General features: G+C 40.6%; 1 protein-coding gene across 8 annotated transcripts in view; it reads left to right on the plus strand.

The window, feature by feature from the left end:
* The window catches only part of RUNX1T1 (RUNX1 partner transcriptional co-repressor 1), a 151,160-nt gene that overhangs the window by 119,599 nt on the left and 7,575 nt on the right, over window positions 1-23,986 (plus strand). For all 8 annotated transcript variants that reach the window (XM_083517312.1, XM_083517310.1, XM_083517306.1 and 5 more), the window contains 2 exons: window positions 8,810-8,878; window positions 14,103-14,293. In XM_083517312.1, coding sequence (XP_083373438.1) covers window positions 8,810-8,878; window positions 14,103-14,293 — 260 coding nt within the window. The remainder of the gene's footprint in view (window positions 1-8,809; window positions 8,879-14,102; window positions 14,294-23,986) is intronic.

Here is a 23,986-nt window from a genome sequence, read left to right on the forward strand (position 1 = left end):
CTTATCCACCCTGTAAAAATTACCAGCTTGTCATCTCCAGTAGCTTTATGTGGGGGAGGGGAGAACCATCTGTTACGCTGTTGCGTCTTTCCCCCCTTTATGATTTATATTAGTACCCATTTTGAAGATTAGTTTTGACTATAGTTATAATCAGCCCATTTTCAGTCACTATGATGATTCTAATCCAGAGGACCATGAATGGAAAAAAAGAAAAATACTGCTCACAGAATTCTGTGCACACATGTACAAACCTTTGCTCTGGGTAGAACAGTCTTCCACGGATGCAACTTGATTCCCTTTGCTCGAGTTTTCAGTTTCAATAACTAAAAAGCAAATAGATGATTCTCATGGTATTCTCGTATGCAGAGCACTTTTATCAGTTATGACCTCCCTAATATAAAACTGCACTGAGATGAGGGGCCATAGCAGCTGCATGAAGAGAATACAGTGGTATTCTCAAACCTAACCCATTCCAGGAGTCCATTCGACGCCCCAAACAGTTCAAAAACCAAGGTGTGGCTTCCGATTGGCTGCAGGAGCTTCCTGTACTCAAGTGGAAGCCACGTCGGACGTTCAGCTTCCCAAAAACGTTCGTAAACCAGAACACTTACTTCCGGGTTTGCAGTGTTCAGGAGCCAATTTGTTTGACAACTAAGCCGTTTGAGAACCAAGGTAACACTGTACTGTGTCAAGTCCCTATCATTGTCCATTAAAAGTAATTAGAGTAGGAGGAGTATGAGATTTCTCTGTCTGAAACTTTGGAGAACCTCTGCTAGAGTTGGCAATACTAGACTAGATAGGCCAATAGTCTGATTCAAAACAAATCGTCTTTATATGAATCTCAGAATAAATCATGTAGGCCCAAATATTGTTAAAAACAGCAAACACATTACATTTTGAAACAACCCCCCCTCAAAAAAATAACACTGAAAACACAATAATTGAAATACTCCTCGCACACTTGTTTCAAAATAACAAGAAAATCCAATAAACATTTATGTGCATTATACTAGATACTTGACATTTCTATGCACTACTCACATCTGCATATATGTTAGGTAAAGCTATTTCGGGCATTTAAAATTGGCTTGGTCCATTGTTGTGTCAAATAAAATAAGTGCTTAAAAATTTGCATGGAAGGTAGGAGAGTAAAATTGTTTCAGTCCTGAAAAACACCACTTAGAAACGCTCACACTTAGGACTCACTTGATGGGAAATGATGGGCAATCATGTAAATAATCTATCACTTTATTCAGCCACTTTGTAGGAGGATGTTTAACATTATGAATAATGTTTGATCTTCATCCTCTTAAAAAGGAATTTCTTTTTATATATCTTGTGGCATAGTAAACACAACTGGCTGAGTTACTATTGAAGGTTTCTTAGGAAGCTAGGAATGTAAGAACCTACCTCATACCAAGTCTTAAAGGTAAAGGTAAAAGGACCCCTGACCATTAGGTCCAGTCGTGACCGACTCTGGGGTTGCGGCGCTCATCTCGCTTTATTGGCCGAGGGAGCCGGCGTACAGCTTCCGGGTCATGTGGCCAGCATGACTAAGCTGCTTCTGGCGGAACCAGAGCAGCACACGGAAACGTTGTTTACCTTCCCGCCAGAGCGGTACTTATTTATCTACTTGCACTTTGAGGTGCTTTTGAACTGCTAGGTTGGCAGGAGCAGGGACCAAGCAACTGGAGCTCACCCCGTCACGGGGATTCGAACCGCTGACCTTCTGATCGGCAAGTCCTAGGCTCTGTGGTTTAACCCACAGCGCCACCTGCGTCCCTCATACCAAGTCTTACCTTTGGTCCATTTAGCTCAGTCTTATCTACACTGACTGGCAGCAACAGATCGCCAGGTTTGCAAACAGCCCTAATGTGGAGATATCATGAAATGGGCTTTGGATTGATGTATGCATAGCATGTGCTGAGCTACAGTCTTGTGTCTTTTTTTGTTTTCTATATGGTATGATGGACAGGTGAGTCAGAGAGAGACATAATTTGAAAATTAACACTATAAAACTCTTACATACACATGGAGCTATCTTGGCAACAGATTACTTGACTCTTTTGAATCTAGGCAGCTGATTCACTTGCACAAATATTACTTAGAGGAACTAGCACCCTCCTTTCAAAACACAATTGCCCTTCAAAAGTTGAATTTTGCGGTGCAGTTCTGCAGCCAATCTGTATAAAAATGAATATGTTGAGGGGGGGGCATGAAATGCATACTTTGGTGGAAATTGCATACAAAAATGCATTATATTGCAGGAAAGTGTTCTGAAAAACATATATAATAGTCAAAACTGCAGAAAAGTATATATAGGGACAGATTTCACACTAAAATACTGATGAATTTTCAAGACAACTGCTACTTGCTGAGGAAGCATGGAGAACTGAATGGGAAAGATTGGAAAAATTAGAAACTGGGGAAAACATTGAAATTATCCAGTGATTGTAAATGCAGAGAAAAATCTTAAAACTTTTTTTGTCAGTTTGCTTGTCTATTAATTGATGTGATTAGTTCCTTGCTCAGGGTCTTTTGGGGAGTGTAAAAATGTGATGTTGTGGTTATATTAGTATTATTTTAAATTACTATTATTACGGCCTTCTTAAATGTTGTAAGCTACATTGAGAATGCAGTGATTTATAATTAATTTAATTAAAACATAAATAATAACATAAGGATGAAGCAGGGCTAGTTTCTAAGCCTTGAGTTGCTATCATGCACCTTGAAGTGATGGAGGCAAGTATAATGACTGGACATGGGTTTCATTTTTCTAGTGTACTTTGTATCTTGTTTCAGCTGTCAAAAATGCCCTTTCCCTTTCTATGCTTGCAGCACTGTTTATTTCTGTTGCATCCAATCTCCCTGATGATCTGCAGAATCCCAAAATGCTTTTTTGTACTTGCTGAACTTTACAAGCAGCTTGACAGGTTTTCTACAATTTATGAATTGTTCCTGATATCAAGGTTGATTAATCTCCTACGCTGTATACATGAAAAACTTTACATCACTTTGACAATAAGCCAAGTATATGAAGAGATGGATATTTTCCTTCTTATAAAAGCAGGTCTTCTAGCTACAATACAGGTGTTGTGTTATTTACCTAATTTAAGAGACAGTCTCTATTTTTATTTTTACACCTCAATTTGTTATGATCTTGTGAATTGGCTCATTCCTTTAATTTCTTTCCGAATGTTCATCCTTGACATTGCATTACGGTGTGCTAAACTCCACCGCAATTCCTTGGTTCTTTTATGATACTGTTTTCTTCTCATTTTGTTTCTCTAACTCTGCACATAGTCTTGGGTTAATATCTGCAAACAGTTGGTCTAGTACTTCAGTTAGGAAAAAAATCAGTGTCCCTTCCTTTCTCTGCATGCTGTTGACATTTGCAAAGTAGTAAATCTGACGTTGTTGCAGAAATTAAAATTCCTTCTTCTAGTCCCTTCCTTTTAGTACCTTAGTTGTTTTTTTCCGATATGACTTTGAAAATGTCATTTTCTTTTATACCCAAGAAATTCTTTTTATTGTTCTTGGTGGCTACAATCCAGCAATAGTTATAAAGCGACAAAATCCTGCCAAAGTTGCATTGGATCATGTGTAACTTTTAGTGGATAAGCAAACATGTCTCTATTTCTAATGCATTTTTATATTTCATTTACTTGAAATAACACTTTAATTAAACAGGGATTTATTTAAAATGTTTATATTTTACCATTCCAGAGCTTAAGACAGCCCACAAACTAACCATAGAATGGGCAACATATGCCAATTAAAGCTTTCAAGTCTGCTATCTTCAAGGACTGTCTCTCATAAAGCACATTATAGTAATCAATCCTAGGTATGCCAGAAGGATGTACTATCATGACAGTATCCATCTTCTCCAGGAAACTGCCTATCTGTGTAGCACCTTACATTGATAGTAGGTACTCCTGACCATTGCTGATTCTTGTCTTTCCAGAAATAAAAGAGAGTTCAGAAGAACCCTAGGCTCTTAACCTGGTCAAACAGATAAATTGCCAGTTTATCTATCCCAAGAAGCACTTCCAGCATTTCCTTAATTTTGTCTTCATTCAGTTTCAGTCTGTTTAACCTTACTTAGCTGACTGCAACCTGCAAATACTGGTTTAGAACTGAGGCAGCTGTCGCTGGATACTTATTTAAATAAACAGAGATCTGGATGTCATCGCCATATTGGTTGACACCCAATTTCAAAATTTCAGATTATCTCTCTGTTTGTGGCTTCATGTTAAGGAGCATCAGTGATACAACTGAGTCCAGTGGAACACCATGCCAGCCACCAAGTGGCTGAGCTTGTTGTTGTTTAGTAGTTTAGTCATGTCCGACTCTTCGTGACCCCATGGACAAGAGCACGCCAGGCACTCCTGTCTTCCACTGCCTTCCACAGTTTGGTTGAACTCATGCTGGTAGCTTCGAGAACACTATCCAACCATCTCATCCTCTGTCGTCCCCTTCTCCTTGTGCCCTCAATCTTTCCCAACATCAGGGTCTTTTCCAGGGAGTCTTCTCTTCTCATGAGATGGCCAAAGTCTTGGAGTCTCAGCTTCACGATTTGTTCTTCCAGTGAGCACTCAGGGCTGATTTCCTTCAGAATGGATAGGTTTTATCTTCTTGCAGTCCATGGGACCTCTAGCACCATAATTCAAAAGCATCAATTCTTTGGCGGTCAGCCTTCTTATGGTCCAGCTCTCACTTCCAGCTCTCACTTTATGGTCCAGCTCTCACTTCCATACATCACTACTGGGAAAACCATAGCTTTTACTATATGGACCTTTGTTGGCAAGGTGATGTCTCTGCTTTTTAAGTGGCTGAGCTAGCATCACCAATTGGGGATTCCTTGAATGCATTCCAGTCTAGAAGCATGAAACCATTCTAGAGAAATCTGACGCTCCTACTAACTTTTCAAGGTGGATTTACAGAATGACATGTTCTCCTTATACAAAGGACCTCAAAATCCAGGGATTATCAAGAAGGAAGAGTTCTCTCTGTCAACTTCCAGACACAGATAATCCCCGCAGGTATCCTCAGTCACATAACAAGGCCAGAAGTTTTACTGGAAGAGATTGAAGGAAGATGTGTCACCCAAGTGCTGGTCTTCACCACACATTCAGCTATCCTCTGATAAAAGAGAATGTCTTAGACAGCTGGCTAAATCATTCCTGTGTAGTTTCTTCAAGATTGTTTCTTCAACTCTCTCCTTATGATGTTTCACCCCATAGCCCTTTAAGCTCAACTAGCCAGGCAAGATGGGCAGCAATCTAAACAATATGTGGTAGTCTTCACAGTGCCAAACACTCTGTCAATAACCTCAAGGGAAACAAGACTGAAACAATTTTCCTTCCATTCTTTCAGATTTCATAACTCTTTGGCTTGAAAGAATGATTGCTATGATGCTGAGTCTTTATAGAAGCTTTTGCTCACTTCCTGTTCTAGAACTATGGAGACGTGTCTCGCAACACAGAAAGCCACCCAGACTATTTTCATCTTATCCACTTAAATAATTTTTTTTAAGGATTTAAGAATATGTTTCTTATTATTTTCATCATTCTTTACGGCATACTTCCCTCTCCTGGTTTTTTTATTTTTAAATTAAACCCTATGGAAATCTTTTATAAGATCTTGATTTAATTCTTTTGCAGAGTCTTGGCTACATTATCTATGTGAATTGTGGTTGGAATATGAGCTTGATTGATCTTTGTGCTTGGAAATTGCACCAATTAGCTGGCAATCCGGTCAATGATGTCATTGAATTCCGTTTACTTTTTACTCTTGCGTAGCTAAACAAGCCAGCACAACATTTCTCATTTCATTTTTTATTAACATTGCTATCATGTGGAAAAGCCATAGTGAAAATAAGGGGATTGTTGCATGGCTTACTGCCCTTGGGCTTAATACACAGCAAGGGAATGTACCAAGGACAGAACAGCAAATGTTTGGTTGTAGTGTACTGCAACCCTTGATCCTGCTCCTCACCTGCAGCATCCTGTAGCAACTGGTGTGTTGAAGCAGAGACATGGACTCTGTCTCCCAACATTGGTCTCTCTATAGCTTTTCTGGATGGTGCAGGGCAGTGGCAAGCTGCTGGATTGGCTCCACCAGCGCAAATGTTCAACTTTCTCCTTGCCATCGCTCTGCTCCACCCTTGTCAGACCCAGGTAAGCCATAGTGACGCCAGTATCAGGAGGGCGACTTAATGGTTCTGCCCCACCACACTGGCCACTGCTGGTAGTCTCCAAAGCATAAACATGAATATAGTTAGCACTGCCTCAACCATTTGAAAATTTAAGTTTTGGATTTTGTATCCCATCATGATTATAACAACTAGTTAAAAGCAAAATGGAAGGTTCTGTGTGTGTTTTTCTACCTTTGCAGTGCAGCTTCATCTTCTTATGCAGAGTCACTGATAGCATCCTTGGGCAATTGCATTGGCCCCAGCATCTTTACCTTGCTGCTGGCACCTGCCCTCACCTTCTCCTTTTTGAAAAAATCTAGCCCAGCTCTCTCTAAGAAGATCTAGCCACTTTTTCTCATTTCCCAGCTACATAGCATTGCTCTGGGGCAAATTTTAATCATGGCTAGATGCCATCACCTGTACTGCTTTGAATGCTGCCCATTGTTGCCAGGTAAACTAACCTTGGCCCAGCAGAGGGCACCTGGAGCCAGCACTGCTGCAATATTCAGAATGTTCTAAAGGCCTTCAAGGGAAGCTCAGGTTTCATATTCCTTCCTCTGCAGAACAGCAAATGATCTACTGAAGTTAATGGCTGCTTTGCCATAGATTTCAGTGAGCTTAAATCTCACCCCAAGTGATTAATGGACTTGTAAGGTGGTCTCTTCTCTGACTGCCACATGTGAAGCTTACTGTGGACTGTATTGTTAAACCTGCCAGATTCAACAGATGTGATTTATCTCCCTGTTTTATATCATCTGCGATCTGCATTCAGCTATAAATCCCTTTTCTTCTGGGGAACTAAGACAAATTAATCAAGTGATCTGCTTCTTTTTTGAGTGTTTTCCCCTCATTATTGGGTTTATTCATTCTGAAATAAAGAATGCTTTATTCTTTACTCTAGAATAACTAATATTTTTTGATGTTTGCACATGATTAGAAAGAGAATGGAAGGGACCATCAGTAGCCAATTCAGTATATTGCCATGCCATGATATTATTTTGACCCGCTGCTAGAAAAAATTATGGTAGCAAGCAGGCAATGTGAGAGCTGGGGATACCTACTGCGCTGACTTACTGTACTTCAGATATGAAGTTGTCTTGGCATTGAAATACCATTTAACTGATAATGCATATGATTAGAGTTGCTAGTGGTTTAATGTCCTTATTTCAAACATTTTCTTTATTTATTTTGCCTGCTTGCAAAACAAACGATAACACTTTTTCTTCCAAACAACAACATAGGAACTAAAGGACAGTATTTTCAAGACTGGAATTTTGTTGAGATAACACCCACATTTAAGATGGTATTCAACTAAATAATACTGCTAATGTAAGAGGACTTTCCCTGTCTCCTCGCCCCATGCATGCCATCCCATAAATCTCCCCCGGAGAGTTAAGGGAACACCCTGCAATGGTATTGTCCAAAAAGTCATCTACTTCTCCATGAACTGTCAATAGGAAAATAAGACTGGAGCATTCCATCACCTTAATTCTTCATCATGCTTTACAAAAAAAAAATACTGATTATCCAACAGCTTTGAAATCTAAAAGTGACTCTATTCTTTGAACTGCTGACTATCTGGCTGCAGTTTTGTGTTGGCACAGGGACAGCAGTGCCTTCCAGATGTTTCTGGACCACAACTTCAAGCTCCCAGTTAGTATTGCCAATGGTAGGGTTGGTGGGAGCTGCACTGCAACAAAAGATTCCTGCATTACAGGGGGTTAGACTAGATAGCCCTAATGGTCCCTTCCAACAGTACTATTCTGATATCTGGAGTGCACCCTGTGCTCACAGAATGCACTTCCACTTTGGCAGGTGGAGCCCTTGTTTTTTTGCCAGTCCCTCTTGCCGACTGCCATATCCACTACTGCCCCCCAACCCTTAGAAGCAGCTTTTCAGGAGGCCTGGGGAGCTGCAGTATGCCCCCTCCCCAAAAATGGCAATCTATTGCTCAAGCAAAACTGCTTTCCACTTGTGAAGAATCACCATCAGATAAAACCCAATGAATTTGCAGCTTTTTCCAACCGGGGGCTTTCGTATGAAGAAATCAAGAACTTTGACTCCCACTTTTGTTTTGCGTTCGTAGATATTTGCCATCCTTGCCTTTTAATGGGACCCAGTTGCAAAACTCATATTTTGTATGTTGGAGTCCCTGTCTCTTCTTGAGAAGATCAGGGAGGAAAATATTAGCTGATTTTATTTTGTAATACTGCAGCTAAGAGCTCAAGGAACAACAGAGTCCCGTCCCCCCCAATAGATCTTCAAGTATACCATATTGTATTTTTCACCCTTGGTTGTTGTTTTTTTTAATAGTTTATCTACAAATGAAAGTGAAAGGAGAGGTATGAAGCATCTTTCAGTTGGCAGGCCTTATATTAGGGAAGAAGAGCGTTCTGACAGATCAATTTAATGAACCGATTGATCTCTTCTTTAAATGATGTGGGAGTAATGGCTTTATTGTCCTCTGCATTTTATATAAAGGTTATATTTTCACTCCCTTGACTGAAGCATCAAAGAGAGAGGGCATTAAAAAAAATTCCTGTTTAACTATTACTTATTATACTACTTTTTCTTCTTTTCCTCTCCTTATCCCCCCACCCCTCCTTTCTATAGACTCACATCGAGAATTCCTTCACAGGCCTGCTTCTGGATACGTGCCAGAGGAGATCTGGAAGAAAGCTGGTAAGAATTGCTTAAAAATATGAGCCTAGCAATTTGGCAGCTGTGTGCATTTGTTAATGTTCTGATATAAAGAATAAAATGGGTGGGGGGGGGATGTGCTACTAATAAGCCAAAGTTTCAGTTAATAGTCTTAAACTGGAACAGATCAGAACACCAGAACTGTTTTAATTAGAGCAGCATCTATGTCTGAAGATAAGGAGATGTCAATATGGAATTTTTTTGAAAGAAAGAAAGAAACCCAGATAATAAACAGATCATTTTCAGGGCTTGTTTCACATTTCCTTGTGGAAAAGCTACAGTTCATTCTTGAACATTGACACACATGATTTTTCTAATGGGTTAGCACTGAGAAGTCAAATAGAATTTGGGAAGCTGGGCCTGCCTAGAAGTCATTGTATTGTATTTGCAAGATGTGCCTCTTACTATCGGCATGTTCTTACACTTCGGCTGGAAGTGCTTGTAAGTTGGCTTGTAGCAGTGGGAAGGCATTGCATAATAGGCACAAGCCACACCTCCAGACCAGGTGAGACAATATATGCTGCCTCAGTTAAGACTTTGCTAATAATCCCAGCAGCTTCTAAAAAGGGATGGGCTTAAGGGGGGGACATTTGAACAACCTTGATGTAGTAGAGCATGTGTGGAGAACCTTTAGCCCTTCAGATGCTGCTGAACTACAACTCCTATTATCCATAACCACTGACTATGCTTCCTGGAGCTGTTCAGAGTTGTATTTTAGTAACTTCTGGAGGGCCAGAGGTTTCCCACACCTGGTCTCAAGCCTCAGGAATAAATGACCAAGCAAATAGTATCAGTACCAGAGGCAGAGAGAGAAAGGCTAGAGTTAAACTATTCATTATCTCTCATGGGGATGTTGTGAGGTTGGGAATGGTTAGTCACCCAGAGTAGAATACCACCTTAAGTTCCTTGAAGGCAAAGTGTGAGAACAGTGTAGGATAGGATCCTTTCTTCTTGTCCTCTTAGCACGACATCTTATCCTCCATCTTAAGCCCTTGTGAGTAGGCTAGTCTGACAAGAATCTCTGTCTTTTCCTTTCTCCTCGGGCAAATTATTGCACTTCATTAGCTCATTAGTATACACAGCCGTTCTGCCAGCATCTTAAATCCAAACACTGTCACCAGCTTATATGTTTTACAGAATGCAATTAGCCTTAATTCTAAGGGGCCACTTCATAATTATAGCCAAGCACGGGCACTAAAATTTGTAAGCAGCACTCTGTGGATTGTCTGCAGAGTCTCCACATCAACAGCAGTGGCTGCGAGGCAGGTATGGAGGAAGACTTTTCGCAAGTTCCAACCAAGACTTGTAATATTATAACTTCCATGCATACCACCATCATGGGACTAGGAAGGCTGCCTGTCTTGATATGCTCATGATGTCATGCATCTCCTCATCTCATGTACCTCAACCAGGGAAAGTGTAAGCACTCTCTCTGCCCCACTCCTGCAGACAAGCAGGATCTTCTCAGGAGTGGAGGCACTGATCATCATCTGAGAGCAGCCTTGCTTAGCGGTGAAAGCATGGCAGCACAGCTGTATGAACAGCACTCTCTGTCTCCTCCCAGAGAAGAGAGGAGAGCTTTTAAGATGTCCTCTAAATTTGCAATGAGCCCAATCCTCCAGAGTCCTCTACTGCATCTTCTCATTTCACGGGGGTGTCCATAGCATTTTAGCTCTTGAACTGCAAAAGCTATGCTGGAAAGAGGCAAGACTTTACAGCCTTTTCAAGGACCCAGTGTGCCTCACACCAGGCTATGTGCACACCATGCATTTAAAACACATCCAAAGCACAAAACTGACATGGACTTGAAATAGATGTACCCATCCCTAGGACTAACATTTGATGATTTTTAATCCCTTCCCCCAGTTCAGACAAAGCGTTAGAGATAATAGATTTGTTTTTTAAAAAACTATGTTCATTGGTAACTGTGCTTCGTGAGATAAAAGGCAAGTATTTAAGATTGTGTCTTCTTTAAAAATATATATGAAAATGACAATAAAATTTGCATCTGTGGGTTTGTCTTCATATATTTCTTTTCAAGGGATCAGAGAATGTTTGCAGTTGGTAATAAATATTCAAGCATCTTGCAAATGTCCTACCAATTCTCTTTGCTGATCTGTGTGTGCCGGTGGGACTAGAATAGGAATGCATAATTTAAATATAAATTGCCTTATTTGCATATACAATTAGTCAAGCTGCAGCTTTGATCGTAAGCAAAAATTATTGTCCTGTTGCCACTTAGATAGAATTGTAATTCACCTTGAATATTCAAAGTAAATTAGTCCTTGTCTTGCATAGCTGCACAGTCTGATTCCTCTCTCCCCATCCCCCTCATTTATGGGAGGGTAATGTGAGGGCATATTTTTAACTCTCATAAAAATTAAGGCATACCTTTTCCCTCTAAAATTTCCCCCTGTAAAATATTATGGTTTCTTCTCCAGGAATTTTCAGATTAAACACATCTCTCTGGAAAACAGATATCTTTTAATAAATGTATTTTATGATCAGTATCTACCTTAACATGTTTTAGCATGCGTTTCAGTCTATTAAGAAAAATGTAGAAGTGAGGCGGCGCTAGCCTCACTTAAATGGGGATTTTGACAATAACGTTGGGGATATTAAAATGATTCGGATGTTTGGTTTCGAATGGAATTGCTCTAATAAAATATATGGCAATAAATTTCAAGATTCAGAACAAGATTTAAAGAACTGTGTAACCTGTATTATGTACCTGCCAAAGTTTTTTTTAAACTCCACCCCTACTCACAGATCAAACTCTTTGTTAACCTGAGAGCAGTTTCATAGGCAGTTGTGATATGGCACTAGGGTGTGGAACATGTTTTTCTGGGAAGGGGGCAGTCAAGAATCCCAGTGGGTACAAGCAACCCTTGAATTACACCTGGGAAGCATCCCTGGATCCTAGCCTATATGATTAAAAGCACAATCCTATATGTTTATTCAAAAGTAAGTCCCATTGAGCTCAATGGAATTTGCTTTCTAGAAACTGTTTAGAATTTCAGCCTTAACCTTAGCTGTCCTCTAAGCTCAGAAACCTCACAGGTTAAGAGAAATGATAGCTGAAGGTAAAGAGAACTAAATTTATAGTTCTCTGGGATACTCTACACCGCGCTGTAACCACCGAACATTTGTAACTCTAATATTTTTATTCTACAGTAAAACATTTTTATTAGGAATCTTATGTTTTTAATTAAACAGAACATTTAATTAAGGTGCTTCTTAAGTGGGTGAAACAATTAAGAGCAAACACTTGAATGAAACATGTCATAATTAGTTTTAATAGAGTGTTAATTGGTACTAGGTTTGCCAAGTTAATAATTACTGCTTATTAAATTTTCAATTAATCATTGTCATTTTGCTTTGAATAAAGATGAAAATGAGATACACTAAATCAAGGGGAGGATAGTTTCCTTGTTAATTAGAGTAGTTGAGTTTTTAAAAAGGAAAGAAATCACTTGTTTCAGTTGTCAGTTGAACACGTGAAATCTTTCACATCTCTTGCATCCAAAAAACCCCACCATAAACCCCACTGGCTCGCTGATGACAAGTCATGTTATCCAGTGTGGAAAAGCAGACTGCATTATGTTAGATAATGTAGATCTAAGGCATTGTAACCATCCTCACATTACTCTATAGCCCTAGTTCAGTTATGCATTTGAGCACATGTTTGTCTGGAACAATAAAGAGTCCTGTGACCCCTTAAATGCTAACAAACTTATTATGAAATAAAATTTTGTGGACTACACAGCACTTCATCACAGATTTGCTAATCTTTAGGGCATCACATGCTGCCTTTCGGAATTTCTACTTCCTAGATGACTAACACTGTTGTTGTTGTTGTTGTTGTTGTTATAATGGGCATGATATTTTATTCACACACACACAGTATAGAATATAAATGTTTATGTGTGTGTTTTCTTGTTTTCTATTTTCTGATGTATTTCTGTATATGTTCTTCAGTGTAAGTCACTTAAAGTGAGTGATAAATTTAATTTTTATTAAGAAGAAAGAACAGTACAGTGGTACCTCCGGTTGTGGACAGGATCCATTCCGGACCTCTGGTTGGATCCCAAGGTCTCTGCAACCGAAGGGACCGCTTCTGCGCATGTGTGTGATGCGGTAGAGTGCTTCTGTGCATGCACGCACGGCAAAACACTTCCTGGTTTGCCACTTTCGCAACCCAAAGTTTACGTTACCCAAGGGTAACATAAGCCGAGGTGCTACTGTAAACATATTAGCAATAAAATAAAAACCATAAGGTGGTATTCTAATAAGCTTTATTTAAAGTAGACCCGTTGAAATTATTGAAGACACCTAAGGTACTTTCCGTAAGTATACTTTGAAGTAAAACTTGGTTGAATACCACCCAAGTGCTTCTTTGCCAGGTTACACCTCTCACCTTGAGTGCTTGTGCCCAGCAGGAGGTGTGTGTTTGCATTTAATTATTGGATTTTTGTGTGGCTTGAATGTAGACAACAAAAGTAAGAGTTACAACCATTTCCCCATTTTTGCCTCGATTCCTCCCACTGGCATGTGGCCCTCAGAAAGTTCCCCATGAGGGAATGTAGCCTTTGGGTTAAAAACCCTGCCCTGCAGTAACTCAGACAATGCCTGAAATAATAGCCAATCCTTCCCCTATTTACCTCTGCTTCAGTTTCCTTCCCTTCACTTGTTGTTTCCATTTCAAGACTTCAGGCCCCTTGGGGCAGGAAACTGTGAAGCCTGTACCATGCCAAGTACATCGATGACGCTATATATTAAATTTTGATGGCAAAATAGTTAGGCTATAGTCTTTCTCCTTGGCATGTAAGCTTTCCACAGAGAATGTCTCTGGTATGCTAGTGCTCCAAAACACTAGCAATTCCCTCCCATGTGCCATGAGGTGGTATAGTCCTTGAAGAGGACTGTACCACACAAACAGTCTGTTTTGATTGGCTCTAAGTAAGTACATTGGAAAGTAGGCCATAACCCAGTAACAAATCAAACCTAAGTAACGGCAATATGGTTTTATTATTGTGAACTAACTAACTGGTGCGCCATAACTTAGGTTCCATTTCGTTGACGAAGGTTTGTCCTCATGAGGAATATCACTCAAGAACTTTCAGAGATCTAACTATGGGGCCATTTCCCCTTGACCAACACCCTTTCAATGTTCCTGTAAAGCTGAGGGAAATGTCTTGCTTTGCAGAGGAAGCAGTCAATGAAGTAAAACGTCAAGCAATGACCGAACTGCAGAAGGCAGTGTCGGAGGCTGAACGGAAAGCCCATGATATGATTACTACGGAGAGAGCTAAGATGGAACGCACGGTCGCAGAGGCCAAGCGGCAGGCAACAGAGGATGCACTAGCTGTGATCAATCAGCAAGAGGATTCTAGTGAGGTAAGCCCCTCCCCTGCGGAAAAGGTCAACTCCAGATTCACTCCCAGCATGAGCTTAAGTGGGGCCCATTGCCCCATGTTTGAGTTCCCCTTTCAAAGTGTGTTTTCTTCCCCTCGTGTTTATTTTCATGTGTCTTTGCACTAGGCAAGCTGTTGATTGTAAAGAAAAAGCAAGAACGTTGTCTTAAGCAGAGGAAAGCAATAAGAAAAAGGAGGAGTTGACAAAAATTGAGTTAGGTGAATGGTCCTTATCTAGTTTGATTGGGAGCAGATTTCCAGTACTCAAGGTGAGGTCGGTTCCAGCTCTGCTGCCTCAAATCCTTTTTGTAACTGGAAGTGGTCTGTCGTCTACCAGTGACTTGAGCATACATTGGCTAAGACTACAATCCCAAAAACATCTACCTGGAAGTAAGGGCTTAGCCACACTTCCTATTGTCCCACTGCTTTCCTCCGAGTCTTACTTTGAGGTGCCCAGAAGGTGCTTGTGAGTTTTCTTTCTTTCATTCTACAAATCATCTCCCTGATGGTGTGGGCTCTGCAGCCTTCCCAGGTGCTCACACTTAACAGAAACCTCAGCCTAGGGGTTTTGAGGAAGCAGGGGCTGAGAAGGCTGCAGACCACCAAGAGATAACAGTACAATGGAAGAGGACACTCATTAACACACCCCTCAGTCACCACATAAGTAAGATGTAAGTGCAAACTCTGCCCCAAAACAAATATATTAAAGAATTTCTCAAGACTCCTGAGAAAGAGGCAGTGGTAGTGGGAAAACACCATCTTTTGCATGAGGTGAAGTTTATTTAGACATATCAGGCAAGATATGGCATAGCACTAATTTGAATGGGGCTTCAGCTTTGTGAATCGAGTGTACACAGCCTTCAATATCTTAAGTGTACATGAGCATAGGAAGCTGCCTTGTATTGTGTCAGCTGATGGGGCCATCATGTCCACTGCTCTGGCTGGCAGTGGCTTTCCAAAGCCTCAGGTACAAGTCCTCTTTTCCCCCCTTCCCTCTCAGACATACTGCACCACCCTTTTTCATTTGTACAATGCCAGAGATTAAATTTTGAACCCTACGTGTGTGTGTGTGGCCTATGGATACACAGGCTTAAGTGCAAATGTGCTAGTTCAAGGCTGCATCCCTAAGCACACTTACTGGGGCATCGGCCCCCATTGAGCTCGGGGGGAGGGGTGTTCTGGAAAAAAAACTTACTTAAGATTGAATGATTAAAGGCAGGGCTTTTCTTTTCTTTTTCCCCAGCCAGAGCTCACAGGAGTTCAGCACTGGAACCTCTTAGTTGGGCACCATTGCCTTTCAAAAAGAACAAGGGATAGAAGTTTATCATGAACTCTGGCACCTCTTTTTCAAGAAAAATAGCACTGATTAAAGGTTTATCACTCATGTATTTTGATCCTTAACATATATGTTTGGAAACAAGTATAACAGAGGTTAAAGAAATGGAGGTGGAGGTTATAAGGGCCAAATTACTTTCCCCTCAATAATAAATATATACCCACATGCAAACACCAGTGGACTGAAATATAGCCAAAGGAAATGCAACAGTAGTTTAGAGTGCAGGACACTGGTGTTGCAAATATGAGTTAGGAGCATAGTCTTAGGCTCACAGTCTCTCTCTGCTTTACGCTTCAAATTAAATTGTGTATTTTATGAAAAACAGTATGAGCACTCCAGTTGTGATGTTTCAAATAGCTTTAAACTGATGAAGATAGCTTTTGGCAGAAAAACAAACCCTTAAGTGTTATTCAGTGGCTAAAAGTGGCATTGTTTTTTTCCAAAGGAAGGTGGAGTCTGTGTGTGTGTTTGTGTATTGGTCAGCATAGGGCTGGGTTGTCCTTGGGGAGCACAGATGGAAACATGTTAGCAGAGTTGTGAGAATTTTTCCTTAATTAGAAATTATTATTTCAACCACAGGGATTATGTGGACTAGGGGCATAGCATATGGAGGAAGAAAAACAGAATCAAAGAGTAAATTAGATATAAAGGTGCTTAACCTCAGTTCAGACTACAGCATGTCAACGAAAGCTTTGAATTTTTGTGGGATAAGGACATGTGGTACCCTGTATTAACAGGAACTCAGGAGTGAAAGAAAGCCAGTTCTGAAATGTTTGGGATAAAATGAATTCTTGTGTTTTTCATAGAATAAAGAAATGTTAAAAACCCATACAGAAATGGAAGTCTTGATTAAACCCGCCCCAATAAACAGATGCTAAGTATAATTCCTTTCAGTGTAACGTTGATGGGAGATTTCATTCCTTCCTTTTTATGATAGTCTTTTCTCCTCCCCACCTCCTCCCTCTCCCCCAGCCGTTTACATGTAACAAGGTCTTTCAGAGAGCATGGCTTTTAATTAATTTATTCAATTCTAACTTAGAGATTTCTAAGGAGAGGTCTGTAGTGCTGACACATTTTACATATTTGTCTTATTGTGAAGGATTCACATGCTCTTAATTGTTTGAAATGGTTTCCTTAATGTATTCAGTGAGCTGGTAACGTCAGAGTGACTTGGGTTAAAAGATGCAAATTAGCTACTTGCCCAATCATGAAAGAACTGGCAAAAATCACAGGCAGATAAATCAGCGGCATGCTGCAATACGTATCCATTATTTAAGGGAGAGTAAGATTTTAATTGGTCCCAGGCATCTCCAGAGATGAAAGGCTATTGTGGAATCGCTGGGTGCCCAGAGTTTCAGCTTAATGTGTAGCAGATGAATAGGGAGGAGACAAAAGGAATTGATTTTCAACATCTGAAAGTTTTCTCAGGAAGAGAGTCTAGGAGAAGAAGTATATGCATATATTTTTTAGTACTTAACTGTTCCACTGAAGAATTAAATATGACATAAATTAAAATATAACAGCATTTTGTAGCTCAGATATGCCAAGGCAGTGTCTTTGTGAATGCAGTCTGCTATGATCATTAAAATACAGTCCTCTCTGTACAGATTTACATCAAGGACTTTCTTTTGTTATGAAAAGTTAAATCAGAAAGTTAAATATCTACCAGGAAGGAGTGAGTTTGATACCTGGAGGGATGCCTGAGACTTTTGAACTTTTTGAATTGCAATATGAACTGACCCAGGCAAATGTGCATATTGAAACTTATTGAAATCCAGTGAAGTCGGATCTGCTAGTGCAAAGACTTTGGCTGCACAACAAAACTTTCCCTCCCTCTCCTCTTCCCATGCATCCCTTCATGTTCTGGAGGGAATTTGGGGAGGGTGTGCAATGACAAGGAGGGGAAGTTCTGTTGAGCAAGCAGAAATCCTTGAGCTAGTGGATCTACTTTCTTGGATACCACCCTCTGTTATCCACTGACTTCCTCAATTCCTGAATGTTCCAATGCAGTTCTAAGCTCCAAAATTGGTACCAAAATGTATTTAGAAATGTATATGGGGGGTGTTTCTCTCTCTGACCCTTGGGGCTCTCACTTCGCCATACACCCTCTCCAAGCTGCATAACTTATTTCCAAGTCACATCTCTCACTAACCCTGTTCCATGTCCTCTTCAGATGTATTTGCCTAGATGGAATGTGTCCTTGAACTGTGACAATGCCTCTTACTGACCTGTCTGTGGGAGGAGAAATATCTGACTTTTGCATGGCTGGAATCCAGGAGCGATTTGCCCAGTGGGGCAGAGGCAAAGCAACAGCCTCCCAGCAGGACTGCCACTTTCTATTTTCATAAGGTTTTAGCGTTTACTCGGAGTAGACTCCTTGAAGTTAATGAACCTACGTTAGCCGAGTTTATTAGTTTTGATGGGTCTACTCTGAGTAGGATTAACAGTGGCTACAACTCTTACGAGTCCATGTCTTCAGATTGCGGGTTCTACAATTTAGTAATGCCAGCCTACAGAGGGATGATGACTTGCATCTTGCTCTTTGACACCTGTGTCCTCTCGCTGGCTCTCATAGACTGCTGGTTGTGCAGCGTGATGGACTGCAGAGGTAGTCAGAATCCTAACTCCATTGTGGGCGTATGGGAATTTTCTGGGGCTCTCCATTGACTTCAAAGAAGTCTTCCGTAGTCACTTGTGCTATTGTTGGCGGTGGAACTGAGCCCTAGTGAACACAGGATACCAGCTAACTCCTGTTCCCTCTTTGTCATGTCCCCCCAGTCCACGCACACCTGCCTTTGTGCTTAGTGTAGCCAAGTAGTGCAAGTGTGTAGCATATATTCTCCACTACCAGATCATGGGTTCCATTGGATTGAGCATTCTTTCCTGCCCAGTAATTAATGGATACAGTTGCTCTGTAAATCCCTATTTACTAACCTAAGGGTGGGAGGGCTAGTAACAGACATTACAAACTTTTTTCTTTTACCGTTCATAGCCCTCAGCAGACATTTGTGGAGAGTTTGGGTGGGCTTGGAGTGGGAGAGGTCAAACACTCAAGTTCCACCTCAGCATCCTCATATATCCTCACTTCAGAAATTGCTACATTTCGCACAAGGGGCTGAAGAGGACTTTTGAGCACGTTAGGGTAAATAACATGGGCTTTGATGCTTAGACCTTTGGACCATGAGATGGTTTGGACTGCTGGCTTGCACAGGGATGTTAGTGAGCAGGACTTGCACACGTGCCTCTACAGCATGGGAAGGCAAACTAAGGCCCAGAGGCTGGATCTGGCCCAATTGCCTTCTAAATCCAGCCTGCTGACAGTCCAGGAATCTGTGTGTTTTTACATGAGTAGAATGTGTCCTTTTCTTTAAAATGCACCTCTGGGTTATTTGTGGGGCATAGGAATTCATTCATCCCCCCCCCCCAAAAAAATATAGTCCGACCACCACCACCCCAAGGTCTGAGGGACAGTGGACTGGCCCCCTGCTGAAAAAGTTTGCTGACCCCTGCTCTACAGCTTCCAAACTTTAAGCCCACACTTGTTCGCCCCAAATGTCTGAATAGGGCTTATGAATGCATTCAAAACAATCAGGAATGAGCCACTCAAGCATTCCCTCCTCTACTGGCCTGCATGGTTTAATCAAGGCTGTCCTCTTCTGATTGTACCATTGTTTGTTATTATGTTTGAATGGGGGGAAATATGGTTCAGGCAAACTCTCCAAACAGAATGGTTTGCAATACTCATTAGGCAGTTCATTCAAACCATAGTTCAATCAATTGCTTCTTCTATGGATCCAAAGACGAACTAATTGATTAAGTCACATCTTTAATTAAAGGAGCTCCCGAATTCAACCTATTTCTTTCCAAGGCTAGACTACCACTTCCATAATTTCACTTGAATGAAAGTTGCGTTAACACGCACCTGAACGTATCTTTGCTACTGCACGAAGCATAAAATTGACCTTTCTCCACAGCTTAAAAAAATAAAAACAGGAAAAGTTCCAACATAAATGAAAGAATTGGTCTAGTTGTGCTAATTGGTTACTTAATTTCATTGGAAGAAAGGATGTTTTAGAAGTAGAACAACCCGTCAACAGATAACTTCTTCACCACTTCTTTATAGCTATAGAAAAGAAAGCTAGGCAAAAAAATGATGCACTCATCAGAAGACTATTTGGCTAGGAGCCAAACCATGTGTGAACATGCTCTCCTTTAGTGACTTGCTGTGCTTGGCTTGGCTTTATGAGTTGTGCAAATGAATTTAAATAGTGAGGACGAATGGCTTAGTGAACCTACTGCCAAGGTTATTAGAAAAGTTAAAACATCTGTTTTCCTGTACCAACGTACAATGACACTGGAGAATCTTACACATACCGTACTCTTCACTGCCCATGTGGGTTGTAGAGTTTTTGCTAGCTGGAGCAGATGCTTTTCTTTTCTTCTGACATCTGTTCAGATAAAAACACAAGTGCAGCTGATCCAACAATATTATGTTGGGTTTATCTGCTTTGCAATTTTGCTCGGCTGTACGTTTTGAAAACACCACATCTAGCATCTTCCCCCATTAGCAGACTTTGGAGATCACAGCCAAAAGTGTGACACCTAAATGAAAGAACTCTGTGGAGCATTGCTGCAGTTCATATTGGTAAATTCACGTATTTATAGGCATTTGCAAAGTGACAACATATTAATTTATCGCAGAACACAGTTGAACTATATTTGTGTTCACATATTCAAAGTGGGTGAAGAGTGGAGAGATTCTGGGGTTTCCCACATTTTTAGTGATAATCATCTATATTGATAAGACAATACTGTCAAAGCAATCAGGAAAATTTAAAACAAATTAATATATAATTATGTCCCTCTATGCACTGGCTGCAAAAAAACAAACAAGAAAATGAGTTCAATAAATTCACTATAAATTGTTGCTGTCATTCAGGTGATTTCAGGTTTAATCTGAAATCAAGCTGGATTTGAGTTTATTGGTAACTTCTCTCTCTTGCATCATTGGATTTTAAAAAGGCAAAATAATAACAGAATTGGAGTTGTCAGAGATGCACAAGGGAAACTGTGTTTTCATGCTCAGGAACTTGGCAAAGTCTTTTTTGGCTATGGATTTTTATATTATGGAAGTATGTTCTGTATTGTTTTGTTAATACTATTGCCTAATAGAACTTTGGCTAGAATTTGGCTAGAAAAATGAACTTATGAACTTGGACCATAATTGTTAGAATACTCTTATAAATAGATTTTCAAAAGCGTAGAAAATACTTCAGCTACATAAACACCCTTTAATATGTGAATTTGTAATTATTATAGAAGATGAAGCCAAGACCACAGGTGGTATTCAAGCTTGCTTAATCCAGATTCTGATTGGTGTAAAGGCCAGTTTACACACTGATTGGTTAGAAGTGCTCAGTTGCCTGTAGATGGAATAATGAAACAAAAGCACAGAAGTGTGTGTGATCTGAAAAAGTCCTATATATTGAGCCATTTTTTTAACTATCTCCTTGGTGAGTCCATAGAAGACATAGGGCCAGTGGAATTGGGCAGAGCACCGCCAGACTAGCTATACAAAAAGGTCAACATAAGCAAATCCTTGGATTTTATGCCTTGCCCTTTCCAGGTTAAGGAGATCCACTCTGCATTTCTCAATTTCAGTGGCCTTAAACATTTTTAAACCTGTGTTAGATGATGACCACGTAACTATCTGCAGCATCTAGTATATGTGTGATAAACCTTCCAAACGTTATCCCTGTTGATTTGACATCTAAGAACTCATTAACTGATATGGTGGATCAAGCCATATCAACATGCCTAGGTCAACATTTTGTTTTCCAACAGGGACTGACCAGGTAACCCAGAAAAGTTCTCCTGTTGTGCATCTCATTCGTCCAGTCAAGGGTTCTCTGTTGTTTCAGATGAGAATGGCAGCCTGTTTCGCTGGCTTAGTTCGCTGGACTCAGTGGCAATTAGCTGTCATCATACTTTATCTACTTGACATCTACAATCAGGCAATCGATTATTTTGAGAGAGAAGGTCTCATCAAAGTGGCTAGACCATTACATTGCTGTCATTTAAAGTTTGAGCACAAAGCGATTCATTTATGTAAGCAACACTAGTTTATGCCTGACATACACAGCCTGGACTGAATTGCAGCGGATAAGGCCATGAATGGTGGCTCTACACTAACTTCTGCAAGGGCAAGTCCTGTCTCACAAACCTATTCGAGTTCTTTGAGAGTGTCAACAAGCATATGGAAAGAGATGATCTGGTTGACATAGCAAACATGGACTTGGAAAAGGCTTTTGACCTCACCAAAGACTCCCGAATAAGCTTAGTTGTCAAGGAATACGATGGAGAGGTCCCATTGTGGATCGGGAATTGGTTAAGTTGCAGGTAGCAAGGAGTAGGAATAAATGGACAAGTTCTCTGGTTGGAAAGATGTAAAAAGTGCAGTCCCATAAGGATCGGTATTGGAACTTGTGCTTTTTAACTTGCTCATAAACAATATTGAGATAGGATTGAGTAGTAAGGTGACTCGGTTTGCTGATGATATCCCAAATTGTTCAAGGTTGTTAAAAACAAAAAGAGAAAGTGTGAAGAGCTCGAAAAGAACCTCTCCAAACTGAGTAAATTGTGGGGCGAGGGACGAAGTAAGATGGCAAATGCAATTCAATGTAAACAAGTGTAAAGTTCTGCCTGTTGGAGCAAAATAAATCTTCATTTCACATATACGCTCCTGGGGTCTAAACTGGTGATGACAGACCAGCAGCAAGACCTTGGGGTCATAGTAGCTGGATGAAGACATCAACCCACTGTGTGGCAGCTGTGAAAAAGGCACATTCCATGCTAGGGATCATTAGGAAAGGAACTGAAAATAAAACTGCTGATATTATAATACCTTTATGGAAATCTATGGTGCAGCAGCATTTGGAATACTGTGAACAGTTCTGGTGGCCTCACCACAAAAAATGGATATTGCAGCTTTGGAAAAGGTTCAGAAAAGGGCAACCAAAACAATTTAGGGCAACTCCCCTAGGAAGAAAGGTTGCAGCATCTAAGACTTTTTGATTTAGAGAAAAGGTGAGTAAGAGATGTCAAGTTTATAAAATTATGGCTGTTTTGGACTTGTGTCCACATGAGAACTAAGCCACCCCACATTCCATTTGCATTAATTGGCCATTGCCACCTAGAGACAGAGACCATAGCTCAGTGGTAAGGCAGAAAGTCCAAGGTTCAGTCTGTGACATGACATCTCCAAGGCCAGGCAGCAGGAGATGTGTAGACGCCGGAGAGCCACGGCCAGTATATCTGAGCTATGAGAGCTTGGAAATTCAGAAGCATGAAACCTCAGCATCTGCAATATTCTTAGCTCACCCAGGAGCTGGTTTCCAGGGAGAAGGTGTAGAAGTGGGACCTTTCTCCAGGCATAGAATTGACTAATAACAGCTCTTTCTGTTCCTTTCAGTGAGGCGTAGATAAGATTTCCTCTGTGGCTCCATTGAAATGAATGGCGGTTGTGCACTTGTAGTATGGCTTGCTGGTTTGCAACCCAAGTATTTTATCATAAGCTTAATAGTGTTCTATTAGAAATCTCCTGCCTTTGTCACATTTATAATTTTGGAACTTCTTTCCATTGCGATTATCTTTTGTTTGAAAATAAAATGAAAACTACAATGAGCCCTCTGCATTCCCTGTAGATAAAGTGTAAGCAGAACAAACCTGAAACCACGGACAGTGAATCAAAGCCAGCTGATGATAGACAAGGAGTCTGTATTCCCAGCAATTTTAACCACTAAAAAACATCTGTTTCTCTGTGTTGGTAATTCCACCTTTTAAAAAGAGTTTTTAAAAGATGGGAACAATTTTTGCAAATAGGGGGGGGGGAATCCCAGTTCATGCATTTGTAATTACCTGGTTTAGTCTGCAGGCTTAATCGGTATGAGTTGAGTTAGGAAAGCTGCATGCATCTGATTTCAATCTAGTGAGGAGAGAGGGAGAGGGAGAGAGAAATGAGTATTGGACACTTAACTATTCTTGCATCTGCCAAAACATTCCTGTGCCAAAAAGAGAGAGTAAATCTAACACGGGGACTGTTTTCTAAAGAAGCCACTTGACTCCGATTAAATGTTTAATTTCCTTAAAACAGTGTTTTGGATTTAGGTCTTTGTTCTTTCCTGGTAATTGGGATTTCTGTTGTAGTTTAGGAATCTCACTTATCGGCTGGCTCTGCTCCAGCCATCCAGCTGGCATTGCAAAGCTGGAGGAAAGTGAGCAGCAGGCATCCTTTCTGGTGGCTTCCCACTTGGCAGGGAGCGAAAGGGAGCAGAATTGGAG

Source organism: Podarcis liolepis (genome assembly GCF_965112155.1).
Source record: "Podarcis liolepis genome assembly, chromosome: 8".
Lineage (NCBI taxonomy): Eukaryota > Metazoa > Chordata > Lepidosauria > Squamata > Lacertidae > Podarcis > Podarcis liolepis.